Raw genomic sequence first — 14752 nt, 5'->3', positions numbered from 1 at the left:
CTGCTTCTGCTCACCATCATCGTCTATCTACAAAGCAGAACCGATTTCCGAGTTGTATAACCTTGTTTCAAGGTAAGACTACGTGATTTTCTTTATGTTTTTTTTATCTTTGCTCTCATTAGTCGCTTGTTTAAATATATATGTATCTCGTAAGTTTTCTCCATGCATAGCTTTGTTGTTTATTTGTAGAATATGAATTAGTATATTACATTATCGTCTTCTTTTCTAGTCAACTGCCTAGTTTCATAGACAGTTTAAGCTCCGGTCCTAGCTAACTCTAGTAAATACTTCTAAAGAATTTAGCCGTGCATCCTCTAAATTACTAGTTGATGAGCTAATAAAAATTTTAATGCAGGGTAGTCCCTGACACTAAGTAGTGATTTTGGAGCTGTAAAGACGAAACTCGAAGAAGCCGTTCCAATAAGATGCAACTAATCGGTAGTGGATCAGTGGAAAGGCCGGCCTATATAATTCCAATTAAGAGGCAATTCTCTGTGGAAGGACGCATTTGGGAGCCTCAAGTTAAATCTAGCCTAATCAGTGGTGCTAAATCATCAAGGCGACTTGATAATGACAGGATTAGCAATTTACCCATAGAGTTGATACATTGTATCTTTGGACGTCTGCCAGTTCATGATGCGGCAAAAACAAGTGTCTTGTCAAAAACATGGAGGAATGTATGGAAAATGCACCCTGTCGTAAAACTTGATGATCAATTCTTCTTGAAAGTCATGTTCAAGAATAAAAATTCTATCCTAACCCAAGGTACAAGCCTCTGTAATGCATTTTCAGCAGCCGTCGGTATGATTCTTTCGTCCCACACAGGCCCCATTCTGGACTTTAAACTCTATATTCCACAAAAACTGGATATGCTTCATATCCATAGGTGGATTAAGCAGCTAATGTACAAGGGTGTTAGAGCGCTAGTACTTTACAATTCGGAAACGAGTGCCCTTTCGAGTCCTTCTTATTTGTTTGATTGTTCAGAGTTGATTCAGTCAAGACTTTCAGAGCCAACTTTCCATTCTGAATGCTTCGCTAATCTGACTACAGTCCGCCTTGTCGAGATTTCAATTTCTTCTGACATGTCATTCGGGACCCAAATCCAAGAACTCTACTTGGAAAAATGTAAGGGAATTGAACATCTGGCCTGCCAGCTAACTACTAGTAACAATCTCAGAACCCTAAATATCTCTCGAAGTGAAACAGTTGACTGGAGATGGCTCGAATGCACAAAAAAACTGGAAAGCTTTGGTCTTCAATTGCTTGCTGCAGATTTCAAAGCCAACAAATCTGTCGATATGATAAGCCTTCTGAGTAATAGTCCCAGAATCAACACTCTACTACTTAATGGCTTCACCCTTGAGGTAACCTGAAATTTTAACAAATCTAGTTAATTGACTGTCTTATAATAACATATATGTGTCTGAATAATATAATGCTAGTTCACGGCTTACACTTCAATGTATTCTTTGTATACAGGTTCTGGGACGAGGTCTCTCTGTTTTGGATGAGCGTACAACAAAAATGGTAAACTTGAAGAAGCTGCGCTTGTACAGGCTTGGATATAACACGCGTCAGATCTTAACATGTCTTTCTTTGATCAGAAATCTTCCTAACTTGGAAGATCTTTTCATAGGACTGGTGAGAACTAGACCTTGTCTTAAGCAATGTCGTTGATTAAATGTACATGCTCTTCATATCATTGTGTTTTAATGCGCATATCAGAGCTTAGATTTAATAATTTTGTGTGCAGGAACTTGAAGGAAGAAAGAGTTCCAATCCTGCAGGATCGACAGTGGAACGTCATTTGGAATCACTAGATTGGAAGGACGTTTTGCTGGACCGACTTGAAGTAGTCAAAATAAATGGTGTTGATGGTTCAAGAGCAGAGCTACATCTATTAAAGCCTATTCTTGCATCTTCCCCATTGCTTAGAGTGATATCACTAGCCTGCAGCAAGACAGTAAGGGATCCTCAAGAGAAGTTGAGAATTAAACAAGAGTTGCTGCTACTACCTAGAAAATCCAGGGCATCACAAATTGTTTGGCTTTGATTTTTTCTATTTTTGCACCCAAAGGGTTGTTCTTGAACCAACTGATGTATGATTAACTGAATTTACAATTCTCAAACATATTTAAGAAGTGAAAGTTGTCAAACATATTTATGAAGGACATGTGGTATTAGAGTACAAGTGCAACCATAAATTTCCTGGGAAATCATGGAAAGATGTATGATATTTTTTTCTGTTATTAGATAATATGAGAGTAAGAGACCTTACAATTAAAATTTTCTGTTATTTTGAGGTTGATTGTTCTGCTGGTGAGAACAATAACATCGAGGAGAAAGTAGAATACAAGTTGAAAGAACTGGAGTTTTCTGTCACTTATTACATTGAGAAGATGTCCAAAGATTTTCGCGAAGAGTGGGGAAACATTGGCCAAAACCGTGAGAGGGTTTATAAGTTCGAGTATCAGCCTTTTCAGCCATATAATAGCTTGTCAGATGTGTTCAACCTTCTGGGCATCCATCCTTGTGAGGTATCAAGTCGTTCGTTTGTTATAATGTAGCATCTTATATTTTTAATGTTCTAAAATTTGGCCACAACAAGGTACAGACAGTTGACATGTATAGTTAATGAACTCATATGTATACTTCTTTCCAGGGAACAGAAGTTGTCCCGGAAGATGCCACATTGCACACTTGTTTATTAGCCGGTAAATACCTTGAAATGGAGATAGTGCTTGTCAAGGCGACTAGTAAATTCGCTAACACAAAATTCACCACTAGGCATACTGATATTAAATCTGTGCGATTGAAGCTTACCTGCATAATTTTGATGGTCAAGGGGGTGATGTTGTATTACTACTTTGAATGAATGACTATTAGTAAGTGAATCACTTTCGTGGATTTAACATGCTTTTAAAAATTTCTGTAGTCTAGCTTGATCGTACTTTGCATACAACATAACCAGATTTCACTTAAGCATTTGATCAAACACCCTCAACGCAACCCGTAGAACACCACAGTTCCATTACATTTTCTTACTTGTTATTTTTCCAAGAAAAATATTTTTTTAAATATCTGTTAGCAGCAGAGGAAATAGCATCATTATGGTGATTGCCTGATTGCTTCTTTTCACACAGGTTTAAACGATTAAAAACAGATTTTTGTGTAATTACAGAAATAACTGTAATTCAAATGAATATTATTTTTATTTTAAAAAATAATAATTATGTTTCTTACATATGGTATAAAAAAATTGAAATATTAAATAAGAGGAATTAGCTAATCCTTAATAATTGAAAAATAACAGAAAAAGATAATCGAGATTTTTTTTTAATTTTTTAAAGTTAAACTCACACACAGAGGCGGATCCTCTAAGGGGCAAGGGGGGTCATCCGACCCCCTTAAATTTTTAGTTTAGTTAAATTTGTATATTTAAATTATATAAAAATTAAAAATGACACCCCTTAATTTTTGCAAAAAAAGATTGCCTCCTACTTAAAGTTTTTTGATGTCAAAAGTCATTTCATTTGGGCAACATTTATATGGTTAAAAAAACACAAAGATATGAGTGTAATTCGGTCCGGGAAAGTGGGGTTTCGAGACATGTGTAATTCGAGTTGGGTTTAATTGAGTCGAGTGAGCTCGTTTAGTTAAATAAGTCTAAACCTCTGCTGAATCCGACTCGTTAATTTTCACGAGTCGAGACGGCTCGTTTAGCTAAACGAGTCAGTTTTAACGAGCCGTCTCGTTCAAATTTACAATAAATCAAGCCTAAAACGTTACCCGAATTCGGCTCGTTTAATTTAACAAGTCGAGTTGAGCCGACTTGTTTAATTAAACGAGTCGAAACCTTTACCCGCACTCGAGCTCGTTTATAAAACAAGCCGAGCCCAGTAAAACGAGTTCGAGCCGGGCTACACAAAGATGTTGGTAAAATTGCTAGTGATTCTAACGGTTGCAACTGCAGCAATTAGGAGAGGATTTTCAGCCGAAAATATACTGAATAATTTTTTTTTAGCCGAGCTCGAGCTTATTTCGAGCCGAACTCGAGCAAAACATGTCAAATGCCCGGCTCGAGCTCGTCAAAAAAAAATTCCGACCCCCCTATATTCGAAGCTGGATCCGCCACTGCACACACATGTTAGAAGTTAAAATCATCTTAAAACCTAGTATGTTTTGCTTTTCTTAAAATTAACACTTAGTTATCAAAAAAGATGATACAGATTTTCCAAGTCCTAACAAATTCAGATGTAACCATTTGTTTTTTTTTACAGTTATAAAAAGCAAAAGGTTTGCAGTTGTGAACTCTGTTACAGTTAACATAGTCCACAGAGCAGCATATAGATTTTCTAAGTCCTGAACATCCTATAAGGAGTGGTGCAATTGACAGAGTGTCACTTTTGAAAGATAAGGTAGTGTAGGATTTTTGATGTAATACAATACAACCATATGTTATATGGATGTGATATGAAAGGCCATTGAACAAAGTCACTTAAAAAACCAATGCAAAAATAAACACTCAAACCATAGCCATATAATGAGCTAGACCTCTATCTATCATCCATAATCTCATCCACATTCTTATTTTTGTGCCCATTCCCCACATATATCTTTCACATTTATCATCTCCTTCTCTTAAATATTAGCCAGTTCTCTTTGATCACTGGTAGTGTCCCGTATCGATAACCATGGCCTCGGCTGCTCTTTTCATGGGCAGTTCATCTCTCCAGGTCTTTTACCAACCATTTTTAGTGATCATACTTAAAAACTTGTAGTTATGTTTCTTATTTTTATTTTGGTATGTTTGTTTTATGATTTAAGTAATGTTCACGGAAGTAGTCACATGTCCACGTACATCTGACACTTCCCAGACCCTAAAATGCTCAAGTGCATGGACGTGTAACATTTTTTTGTACATGACTTATGAGTTAACATATTAGAAGTAAAGTTTTTTGGCTATGCATAGAATAAAAGATTAATATATGTTTGTGATTACTGTGCAGGTGAACAAAGGATTCTCGGATTTTGCAGGGCTGCGTTCCTCTGCTGCTCTTCCTTTTAACAAAAGAACATCTGATGACTTGCTCTCTGTTGTTGCCTTCCAGACCTCTGTGGTGAGTCTCCCCTGTTATTCACTTTATAAGTTACATTGTAGGTAGCAATTTGTTTGATATTTTAAAATTACATAGGTGAAGTTCTCACATTCTAGCTAGTAATTCTCTTGTCTAGGGTAAGTAAGTCTTGCTAGTAACTTTCAATTTCAGTTCTTGTATAAAAGGATACTTGATGTTTTGACTTAAAGTGAAAACTAATGACAACTCAGTATGACCGCAGAGATAAATTATGAGATTAGTGAACTACCTTATAATTTCGTTTCAACAAGGGTTACAACTTTAGTCTCGTGGATTCATGTATGATGTATATGAGACCAAATGTACCATATATCCTAGTACTGATTTGTAATTAATCTAGATCGGTGGAGGCAACAAGAGAGGAGTTGTGGAAGCCAAGCTAAAGGTAGCCATAAATGGATTTGGAAGAATCGGAAGGAACTTTCTTAGGTGTTGGCATGGAAGGAAAGACTCTCCTCTCGATGTTGTTGCCATCAATGACACCGGTGGTGTAAAGCAAGCATCTCACCTTCTCAAATACGACTCGACACTCGGCATCTTTGATGCTGATGTCAAGCCTGTAGGTACTGATGGCATCTCTGTTGATGGAAAGGTCATCCAAGTTGTCTCTAACCGCAACCCTAGCAACCTACCATGGGGGTACTTCACCTCTTTTTGTTCTTTTAGCATTATCATTGACTTACAAATTATACTTGTACAAAGAGTAATTTTGAAAAAAATAATATACAGGGAGCTAGGAATTGACTTGGTCATCGAAGGAACTGGAGTGTTTGTGGACAGAGAGGGTGCTGGTAAACATCTTGAGGCTGGAGCCAAGAAAGTACTCATCACAGCCCCCGGAAAGGGTGACATTCCGACATATGTTGTTGGTGTCAACGCAGAATTATATAATCATTCTGAGAGCATAATTAGTAATGCGTCCTGCACTACCAACTGTCTTGCACCCTTCGTGAAGGTTCTTGACCAGAAATTTGGTAATACTTTCTCCCCTTGGCTTTTCTTAAGAATGAAAGAATACCATTAATGTTCCCAGAGCTAAAATGTTTGAGATATGTCATTATAGGCATTATCAAGGGGACCATGACCACAACTCACTCCTACACCGGAGACCAGAGGCTGCTTGATGCAAGCCACAGGGATCTCAGGCGTGCACGTGCTGCAGCACTCAACATTGTCCCAACATCAACAGGTGCAGCGAAGGCTGTGGCACTCGTCCTACCAAATCTCAAGGGAAAGCTCAATGGTATTGCCCTCCGTGTACCCACTCCTAATGTGTCAGTTGTGGATCTCGTTGTTCAGGTTACCAAGAAGACATTTGCTGAGGAAGTCAATGCTGCGTTCAAGGAGAGCTCTGACAACGAGCTAAAAGGCATCCTAGCCTTGTGCGAGGAACCACTTGTTTCAGTTGATTTCAGATGCTCGGATGTTTCCTCAACAGTTGATGCATCGCTGACCATGGTTATGGGAGACGACATGGTGAAGGTGATTGCCTGGTATGACAACGAGTGGGGATACTCACAGCGAGTGGTTGATTTGGCCGATATTGTTGCCAGTAAATGGGAATGATCTCTTTCTGATGGTTGGTTATATTAACTTTCCCGTTCATAGATTTCTGATTTTTGTTGAAAACTGTAATATGAGGATGAACTTCATCAATTATATTTGAAACTAAACATCAGCCTGCGAACAAAAGGTCACCTGTGGTCTTTTTTTCTTGAGTACGATGTTTCAAATTTCGGAAGTTTTTCTGTTTGTAAAGCATTTAGGCATTATTATATCACAATAAGAATAAGCTATACGACATTTGTTTTGCCTACTATTTAATTCTCTTGTCTGATACATGCTTTGTTTCATATGAGATTAGTGTTACTATCTATTTTTTGGTTGGAAGGAATGGGATGAGACGATCTCTAAATTAAATGGCATAGCTTCTGCATATCCACAATGCCTTGATGAGTTCATATCCTGTCGGAGTACACGTATACTTTAAAGAAACACAATCCCAATCAACTGAACTGAGACTGTTTTTGATGGTAAAGATCTTTCCAGGAAGCCTTTAAAGATGCAGGAATAAATCTTCCCGAGAAGACCTTTTTAGAACATGAAGTGTGTTTAGGTGTTACTATCTGCTAATGGAAAGATGGTCATAAACATGTGCATGACAAATGTCGCCATAAACTCAAGTATACAAGCAAAAATAGAATGGAAACCAAAAAAGCTAAATATATTACGACCAAATTTAGATGATTGTACCTAACAGTTTGTGTTACAAGACAAGGGATATAGGTTTGCAACAAAAGGATAGGCAGGAGCATATTTAAAGTCCTCTGTAATATTCTCAAATGGAAGCTCAGATAGTATCTCGACCTTCTGGCTCATGGAATTACATACGGAGAACAGCTAATGGAAACACAGATAGCCCCAAAACCTTCTCATAAAATTATAAGAAAAAACTTTTCCAGCAATAGATATGATGAGAGCTGAATCTTCTTCACTACAAGAGGAAAGGCCTATTGCAACAGAAAGTTAGTAAGATATTTATTATCCGCCAAAAACAAAAATTTATCAATTTACTCGCCCGCTATTTACTTTTCAACGATATTTGTCATGTATTTGTCGTAAGATATTAAACAACATACAATTTTGAAATAAAGTACTAATAATTTTATTTTATATTTAAATTTATATGAAAAAAATTATTTTACTAAGAAACTTGGTGACATATATTAAAATATTTCATCGTAAAGTGTAACTTGCGACCAAATTGTAAGTATTCTGCCATACAGTATGAATAATTTTATTTTACATTTAAATTTGTATGAATTAATTCATTTTACTAAAACTTTTGTGACATATATTTAAGTATTTTGTCATAAGGTATAACTTGCGAAGATGGCCGTCTCCTGTCCCCCTGCCGGCGGGGAATCTGCTCCGATTTGTGGCGGCTAGATTGTTAGGGTAGGGGTTCTATTTGGTTTATTGAATTTTGTTCTATTTATTCCGAATAGGGGAACATTTTAGTATTAGGATATCAACCACTAAATTCGATATTGTAAAATAATTAAAATTTAAATATTTAAATTAGTTTATTTTTTCCGTCCATTTTTTATTTTTGACAATTTTCACCTAGTACAGTTGGATTACTCAAAACAAATACCATTAAGGTATAAAATCTAAACCTAATCCATACCTGAAACCTTAAATTGGTAACTCATAAACTATATAATACAATTAAATTATAAAATATAACCCCAATACATACCCTATACCTAACTCTATAACAAGCAAAGTAAATGTGTAACCACACTACCTCTAAGTACTTAGATGCTCGTATTTAATTATAATTTGATCATTAGCTTAATGCCGTTTTCTTGATAAATTATAGTAAGTGAAGCATATGGAACCTCTTGTTATTTTTTTGTACTTTTTAAAATTAATTGAACAAATTAACTTTTTTGAGTATTATCAAAAAACAAAAAGTCAAAATTCTCTAATTACGTTTATTTTTTAGTATCCAAAAAATCAATATACTTATATAAAGTAGAAAACGGAGGCGTTTATTTGGCGTCTCTCAGATCACTTCATTCTATTTTTCTATTTTTCTCAATTTTTGAATTAATAAACATAAAAAACAACGATTACCTTATATTTTTCTAAATATATTATCATCATTCGTAATATTCTCCTAAAATTTTCACGACTTCTTCCTTTAATTGCAAGTCTAGACTAACAAGTCAGGTAGTTCAAAATTTAATATTTATACTCTCCTAAAATTTTTGTGAGTTCTTCTGTTAAGATTTTTGCAATTTTTAGATAAATAATTCAGGAAAGTCTTGACTAACAAGTTAGGTAGTTTAAAATTTAATTGAGAAAAGTCTTGACTAACAAGATAGGTAATATAAAAAGACAAGTAAATAATATTATATATACATAAGTGCTAATCTTTTGACTTAAATTGTTAGCTAGATTTTTCATTACAGTTTCAAACTTTATTTTGCATGTTATTATACTTTGCCGGTATTTAATTATTTAAGCCTTTAATTTGTGTTAATTGTTTGATTGGTTTTATGATTTTAAAGTGCAACGTTTTGTTTAAGAAAGGATCTGGATGCTACGAGACTTAGAGGTTCATTTTGTTAAACCTTTAAGTTTGTGTTAATTGTTTGGTTGACTTTATGATTTTAGAAGCGTATATTTATGTGTGCAACCAAGTAAATGAATAGATAGTAAAAAATACCGCTATCTTCTGATTTTCCGTTGTGAAATAATTGACATTTGGACGCAACTCATCAATATGGACACTGTGAACGTTTTTTGATTGAAGTTTTATGTACGAGAACCGCCGTTGCGATTTCTTCCCTTCTTCTTCTTGTAGTCCCATATATAAAATACTTAAAAAGAACAACAAATGCACAATAATAAAAAATACAAAAATATGTAACAAAAAATATCAAAAATTTCTTCTTTCCTCCATTTTATCGATTCTTCATTGGTCATCATTAATCTTCAAGTACCTGTTTGGTAAAATTGAGCAGAACGGGTTGGTCGGTTTAAAAACTTATAATTGACCAACTTGTGACCGATAATGATGCTAACGTGAAATAGATGTGCATGTCGTATATATTTGTGATCGTTTTCTATAGTCGGTTATGTTGTTCATCGGTTTAGGTCTTTTCAGTTGGTTAAATATATGGTCGCCTAGTAGTAATATCCTGATGACATGAAGTAACCCTCCACAATGGACATGTGGTTAAAATTTACTAATAACGTTGCATTTGACTTTAATATTTGACCAAAAAATGGTCCCATTATGTCATAAAGGACAAAAAATGGTCAGTTTTACGCTGAATTATCCTGACTAGTACTACTTTAGTCAATTGAATTGGTCGGTTATATATTTATTTTAGACTGATCCTATTTGGTTGGAGAAGTTGCCCAATAACGAGGTAGAGCAGATAATCATAGAGAGTGGAAAAGAGCTCTCTATGAGTGATATTGGACAAAGCTCGAGTAGGCAACTTGTTTAAAACATAAACAACATGTCTAACATCGGTATGGTATTTTGAGGGCATCTCTCTCGTCCAACATGCTTCTAGTCATAGCCTGGTCAGTTAATTCACAACCGTTAGATATTTTCAATTAAATTAATGGGAACGAAGGTATACTATTAAAAGTTATAAATATAAGTAGAGAAGTGTAAGGATCGAGTCACTTTGATAAAATATTAAAAATTATTAATTAAAATATATTATGATTAAACGACCGTGCATGGAACCAATTATATACTAGTATATATAGAGTAAAGCTATTTTAAAGTTATGACGCTCTTGCCATCTCATATAAATAAAATGTCGTTTAAATAACTAATCAGTAATGTAATAATTGTATAAACTATCTACAACTTAAAATAAATAAGACTTGTTCCATTAAAACATGTCAAAAATATATTTAATATATATCCCAAAAAAATATCTAAGGTTTTTTAGAAAAATACTACAAATCTCAAAAAAAATTTAAAATTTGTTCACTGGCTAAAGAGTGGGTCTTTGAAAGAAATCCATCAGCGGTATTCATTTTGCTATCATCTTCGTGTATTTTTAACTAGAATGTTTATACATAATATTGCTAACAGCATCACGAGCCTTGTTTGGACAATTGGACAGGTGCTTGTCAGATCGGGACTCAAACGAGGTAAATTTTTTGCATCTGATATACTTGAATCATATTATATGGATTGTAGTTAGTTTTTAATTGTTAGCATGTGCCCCCGTTTGAATTTTGAAATGTGTGTGCGATGTGTGCTAACTTATAATTTCATATAAATTTTTTAGTCAACTGAAAGAATAAGATATATCTTGTTGCTCTTTGTATATCTTATTAAAAGTGATCTAGGAATTTTTCAAGGGGCAGATAAATTACACTTGTGATTATAACAATTTGTCAAAGGAAATTAACTGTTCCTTAATTTATGTATAGGTTATGCGTGTAATTGCTAATGGTTCAAGATAAAATGGTCACAGAGAAGCAAGCTAAAATGGTCATACACAAGAAAATCATTTAAGCGCGGACAATGAAGATGAATTTCGACACGTGCTGAGAAGGTGATCCCTACACTAGGCTGATTCATACTTCCAAATCCCACTCCATTATTTTAGTGTACTGTAATTCATTGATGAAATTACTGTAATTTTGCCGAATAAGGTGTAACTGAGTTAGTCACATATAATTTTCTTTCGACGGCAGTAACTGCTCAAGAAACTATGTACTGAAATGGCGTGTTCTGTCGGCTTGTTATCATATTCTCAAGTTATTAATTTTTCTAAATTAACAAGAAAATACAAATTAGATAAGGCACTCTAAAGATATTATACGAAATAATGGAATATGTTCCCGCTCCGTTTATCATCAAGTAGCACATGTAATCATAATCATTAGCATCAAAGTTCGGTGAATGGAAATATTTTTATAGATTCGTAACCAAAATTATGAATACAATACAAATTAAGTCGATTATCAGAAGTGTTGAATCTATATAGATTTAACCCATTACAGAAGTATGACATTCTTATTATGGCATAACTGCATCAACTTGATTGGAACATTATTAGTTTAACGGGATCTCAAAGAGTAAAAACTTGACCTTTCAATTTAAGAGGAAAAACTAAATGAACAATGACGTCCAAATACAGGGTTGTATAGAAAGAATCTGAAGGGAATGTTAGCCCCTTTATACTAATCGATTTCCCAGTGAAGCCATAGAGGTGTCCAACTCTCTTTATCAAGAAAACCCAGCTTCTTATAGACATCATAAGTGAGAACATCGGCTGAACTTCCAGTATCTACGAAAACCCGGTAGATGTTTGTAGTTCCAATATTAGTCTTGAACACCAAGGCATGAGAGTGTGGGTGATGAACCCATTCCGCATCCTCCCTGGTAAATAGGATGTCCGCGTCTTCCCCTTCGAAATTTGTGGAGGATGATCCGCTAGATGATAAATGTTAGTGAGAGAAATCGCCTTAGCCTCGCAGATATATCTTTCTATTGCCTTATTATTGTTTCCCTCTAAATGAGGCCCTTCCATGATCACATGTATGCTGCTCTCTCTTGTACCTCTTACTGATGGCCCATCATTTTTGTTATTTGGTGGGGGAACTTCATGGTGGCCGACTCCTTCTGTCTTGTGCTTTTTTACTTCTCGTACAACCCATTCAGTGAGCTTGTCATTATGACTCAGGTCCTCTATCTGCTTATTTAGTTCCCAACAATACGCGGTCTCATGTCCTGTTTGCTCATGAAAAGCACAATACTTTTTGGTGTCCTTGATTCCGAATCTATTCATTATATGAGGCTTCCTAAACATGCTGTTATGCGTATTTACGGCATATGTGTTCAACAGATGTGACCAAGGGATTGTAAGTGGGCTCGCTCCTGTCTCCATCCTTCTTCGTAGTGGAGACATATCCCTTGTGTTTCGGTCCCTCTTAGGGCTCTCACTGTGACCCCTACCATTTCTTTTGGGACTCCAAGATATCTTTCTCTTACTTTCCTTCCCCTTACTGTTGCTTTTATTTCTGCCTCCGTTCTTTTTCAAATCCTGCATACACTACTAGAAATAGTATATACGACATCGGTGGTTAGACATCGGTACATAATGTACCCGATGTTAAAAGATTTTTTAACATCAGTTTGTAAATAAGCAATGTTAAATAAGAATATTGACATCGGTTTTGTATATTAACCGTTTTCTATGTTCAAAAAAGAAATACTCCATTATACATATTTTTAACTTTAACATCAGTTAGTTTTTCAAGCCGTTATCTATGGCTAGTTTTAAAAAAATTGAAAATTTACTTGTACTTTACCCCGTTTTAGTACACAAATTTCCCCGCTTTGAACAAAAATCTTCCCCTGCTCATTTTTTATTCCCCCTTCCCAAATTATCACTCTCAAATTTCCTCCTTTTGCTCTCAGATCTGGTCTCCAACCTCGACATCCTCTCTCTCTCTCTCTCTCTCTCTCACCACAACTCTCTCACTCACTCTAAAACCACGCCTGAAATTCTCCCTCTTCTCACTCAAACCACGACTGAAACTCTCTCTCACCGTCACGACCCCCCTTTCACCTCTCAAACCCTAATTTACCCCATCCTCACAAAATAATATTCACCACTTCATAAATTAAAACCATGCCGTAATTAAGCAATAACCCAACTTGCAATAAGTTTGATTTATATAAAATTGAATGGTGAAACAAAGTAGATTTATACAAAATCGATTGGTGAAAGGTCGAATTATGGACGTGCTAAAAGCGATTAAAAGATTGTTTGTTGAAGGGAAGGAGTTCTCTGTAACAAATTGAGCTTGAAATTAGGAATATTTGATTTAGTAGTTTGAAATCAAGATTTGTAAGCAACTGGTTTGGTTTGATTAGGTATGTAACTTTTGTTGCATGCTAATTCTCAATGATCAGAAGAAGCTCAGGATCTGACTGTGTTTTAGATGTCATCAGTATTTGGCGTGTCGTCAGGATTTGACACATTATCAGTATTTGCATGTCATCAGCATCTAGAAGCGGTCAGCTAAGAAGATTGATTTTGTTCTTTAGTTTGAGGAATAAATATCTATTACGTTCTGAGCCATAAGACTTTATCTATTCAGTTAAAGATATGTATCATTTTCAGTTAGTATTTGATAATGCATATCTTAGATTGATTTGTTGCAGCTGTGTAATATATAAACACAATTTAGGTCATCACATAGTGAATTAACTCGAGCATTGTACGACCCAGCAGCTCTCAAGAATATCGGTATTTCTTGAGAGAGTTTGTAACAATTTTTATCAGAAATATAAAGAACTGTTATATTTTTCATACTTGTTCGAAACATTTATACAATTGTATCCAACCCCCCTTAAATAATTGTATTATTATTGTGCAACAATTGGTATCAGAGTGAACTAATAATTTACTATTAGAAACGATCTAAACATGTCTCTGAACAAGTATGAGAGTATCAAAATCCCCATTCTGAAAAAGACTGAATATCCTACATGGAAGGTGAAGATGCTAATGTACTTGGAAGCTACAGATCCAGACTACCTCGACAGAATCAATGATGGACCTTACAAGCCAACAAAATTGGTACCTGCGATTCCTACTGTTGATGAACACCTTCAGTTGAAGAAAAAGAGTGAGTGGACACCAGAAGAGAAAGCCACTGTGCTGAAGTATGCAAAGGTAAGAAACATTTTGCATAACAGTCTTGACTCTGTGATGTCCAACAGGGTTATAGCCTACAAGACTGACAAAGAGATCCGGGATGCCCTTGAAACTCAATGTCAAGGAACCACGACCATCAAGAAGAACAGAGGGGCTGTTCTAATTCAAGAATATGAACATTTTGAGGCCAAGTCTGATGAAAGTCTCACCGACATTTATGATAGGTATCTCACTCTGCTTAACAACCTATCTTTGGTGGGAAAGGTGTATGATCTGGAAGATTCAAACACCAAATTTCTGAGAGCTCTGAATGAGGAATGGGAGACTTAGACTTCAATCATATGACATCCGTATGATTTGGAAAAAGTCACTCTGGATGAAATCTATGGCATG

General features: G+C 35.3%; 3 protein-coding genes across 3 annotated transcripts; all 3 read left to right on the top strand.

Annotated features, from left to right (window-relative positions):
- The first annotated feature begins 392 nt into the window (after positions 1–392).
- On the top strand, positions 393–2867 carry LOC141724553 (F-box/FBD/LRR-repeat protein At1g13570-like). Its single transcript, XM_074526732.1, has 4 exons — positions 393–1367; positions 1483–1644; positions 1757–2540; positions 2666–2867. Exons 1-3 carry the CDS (start codon positions 426–428, stop codon positions 2054–2056), a joined length of 1404 nt encoding a protein of 467 aa, XP_074382833.1. The 5' UTR covers positions 393–425; the 3' UTR covers positions 2057–2540; positions 2666–2867.
- LOC141718255 (coatomer subunit gamma-1-like) lies at positions 2262–2878 on the top strand. The gene is made up of 2 exons (XM_074520640.1): positions 2262–2540; positions 2666–2878. The coding sequence occupies exons 1-2, from the start codon at positions 2262–2264 to the stop codon at positions 2876–2878; spliced, it is 492 nt and encodes a 163-aa protein (XP_074376741.1).
- Positions 2879–4513: 1635 nt separating this feature from the next.
- LOC141679410 (glyceraldehyde-3-phosphate dehydrogenase A, chloroplastic-like) lies at positions 4514–6960 on the top strand. The gene is made up of 5 exons (XM_074485913.1): positions 4514–4739; positions 5013–5123; positions 5482–5780; positions 5871–6115; positions 6205–6960. The coding sequence occupies exons 1-5, from the start codon at positions 4698–4700 to the stop codon at positions 6705–6707; spliced, it is 1200 nt and encodes a 399-aa protein (XP_074342014.1). The 5' UTR covers positions 4514–4697; the 3' UTR covers positions 6708–6960.
- The last annotated feature ends 7792 nt before the right edge of the window (positions 6961–14752 follow it).

The sequence above is a fragment of the Apium graveolens genome, chromosome 1 (assembly GCF_009905375.1).
Source record: "Apium graveolens cultivar Ventura chromosome 1, ASM990537v1, whole genome shotgun sequence".
NCBI classification, from domain to species: domain Eukaryota; kingdom Viridiplantae; phylum Streptophyta; class Magnoliopsida; order Apiales; family Apiaceae; genus Apium; species Apium graveolens.
The sequence above is the reverse complement of the archived record's forward strand: the minus strand, read 5'-3'. Positions and strand labels throughout refer to the sequence as shown.

Excerpts from the sequence above, each read along its gene's own strand:
- LOC141724553 (XM_074526732.1), top strand. The coding sequence starts at position 426 with ATGCAACTAATCGGTAGTGGATCAGTGGAAAGGCCGGCCTATATAATT. Across the intron at positions 1,368-1,482 it reads TTAATGGCTTCACCCTTGAG|GTTCTGGGACGAGGTCTCTC; the intron begins GTAACCTGAAAT and ends CTTTGTATACAG. Across the intron at positions 1,645-1,756 it reads AAGATCTTTTCATAGGACTG|GAACTTGAAGGAAGAAAGAG; the intron begins GTGAGAACTAGA and ends TTTTGTGTGCAG.
- LOC141718255 (XM_074520640.1), top strand. The coding sequence starts at position 2,262 with ATGAGAGTAAGAGACCTTACAATTAAAATTTTCTGTTATTTTGAGGTT. Across the intron at positions 2,541-2,665 it reads TGGGCATCCATCCTTGTGAG|GGAACAGAAGTTGTCCCGGA; the intron begins GTATCAAGTCGT and ends ACTTCTTTCCAG.
- LOC141679410 (XM_074485913.1), top strand. The coding sequence starts at position 4,698 with ATGGCCTCGGCTGCTCTTTTCATGGGCAGTTCATCTCTCCAG. Across the intron at positions 5,124-5,481 it reads TTGCCTTCCAGACCTCTGTG|ATCGGTGGAGGCAACAAGAG; the intron begins GTGAGTCTCCCC and ends TAATTAATCTAG. Across the intron at positions 6,116-6,204 it reads GGTTCTTGACCAGAAATTTG|GCATTATCAAGGGGACCATG; the intron begins GTAATACTTTCT and ends ATGTCATTATAG.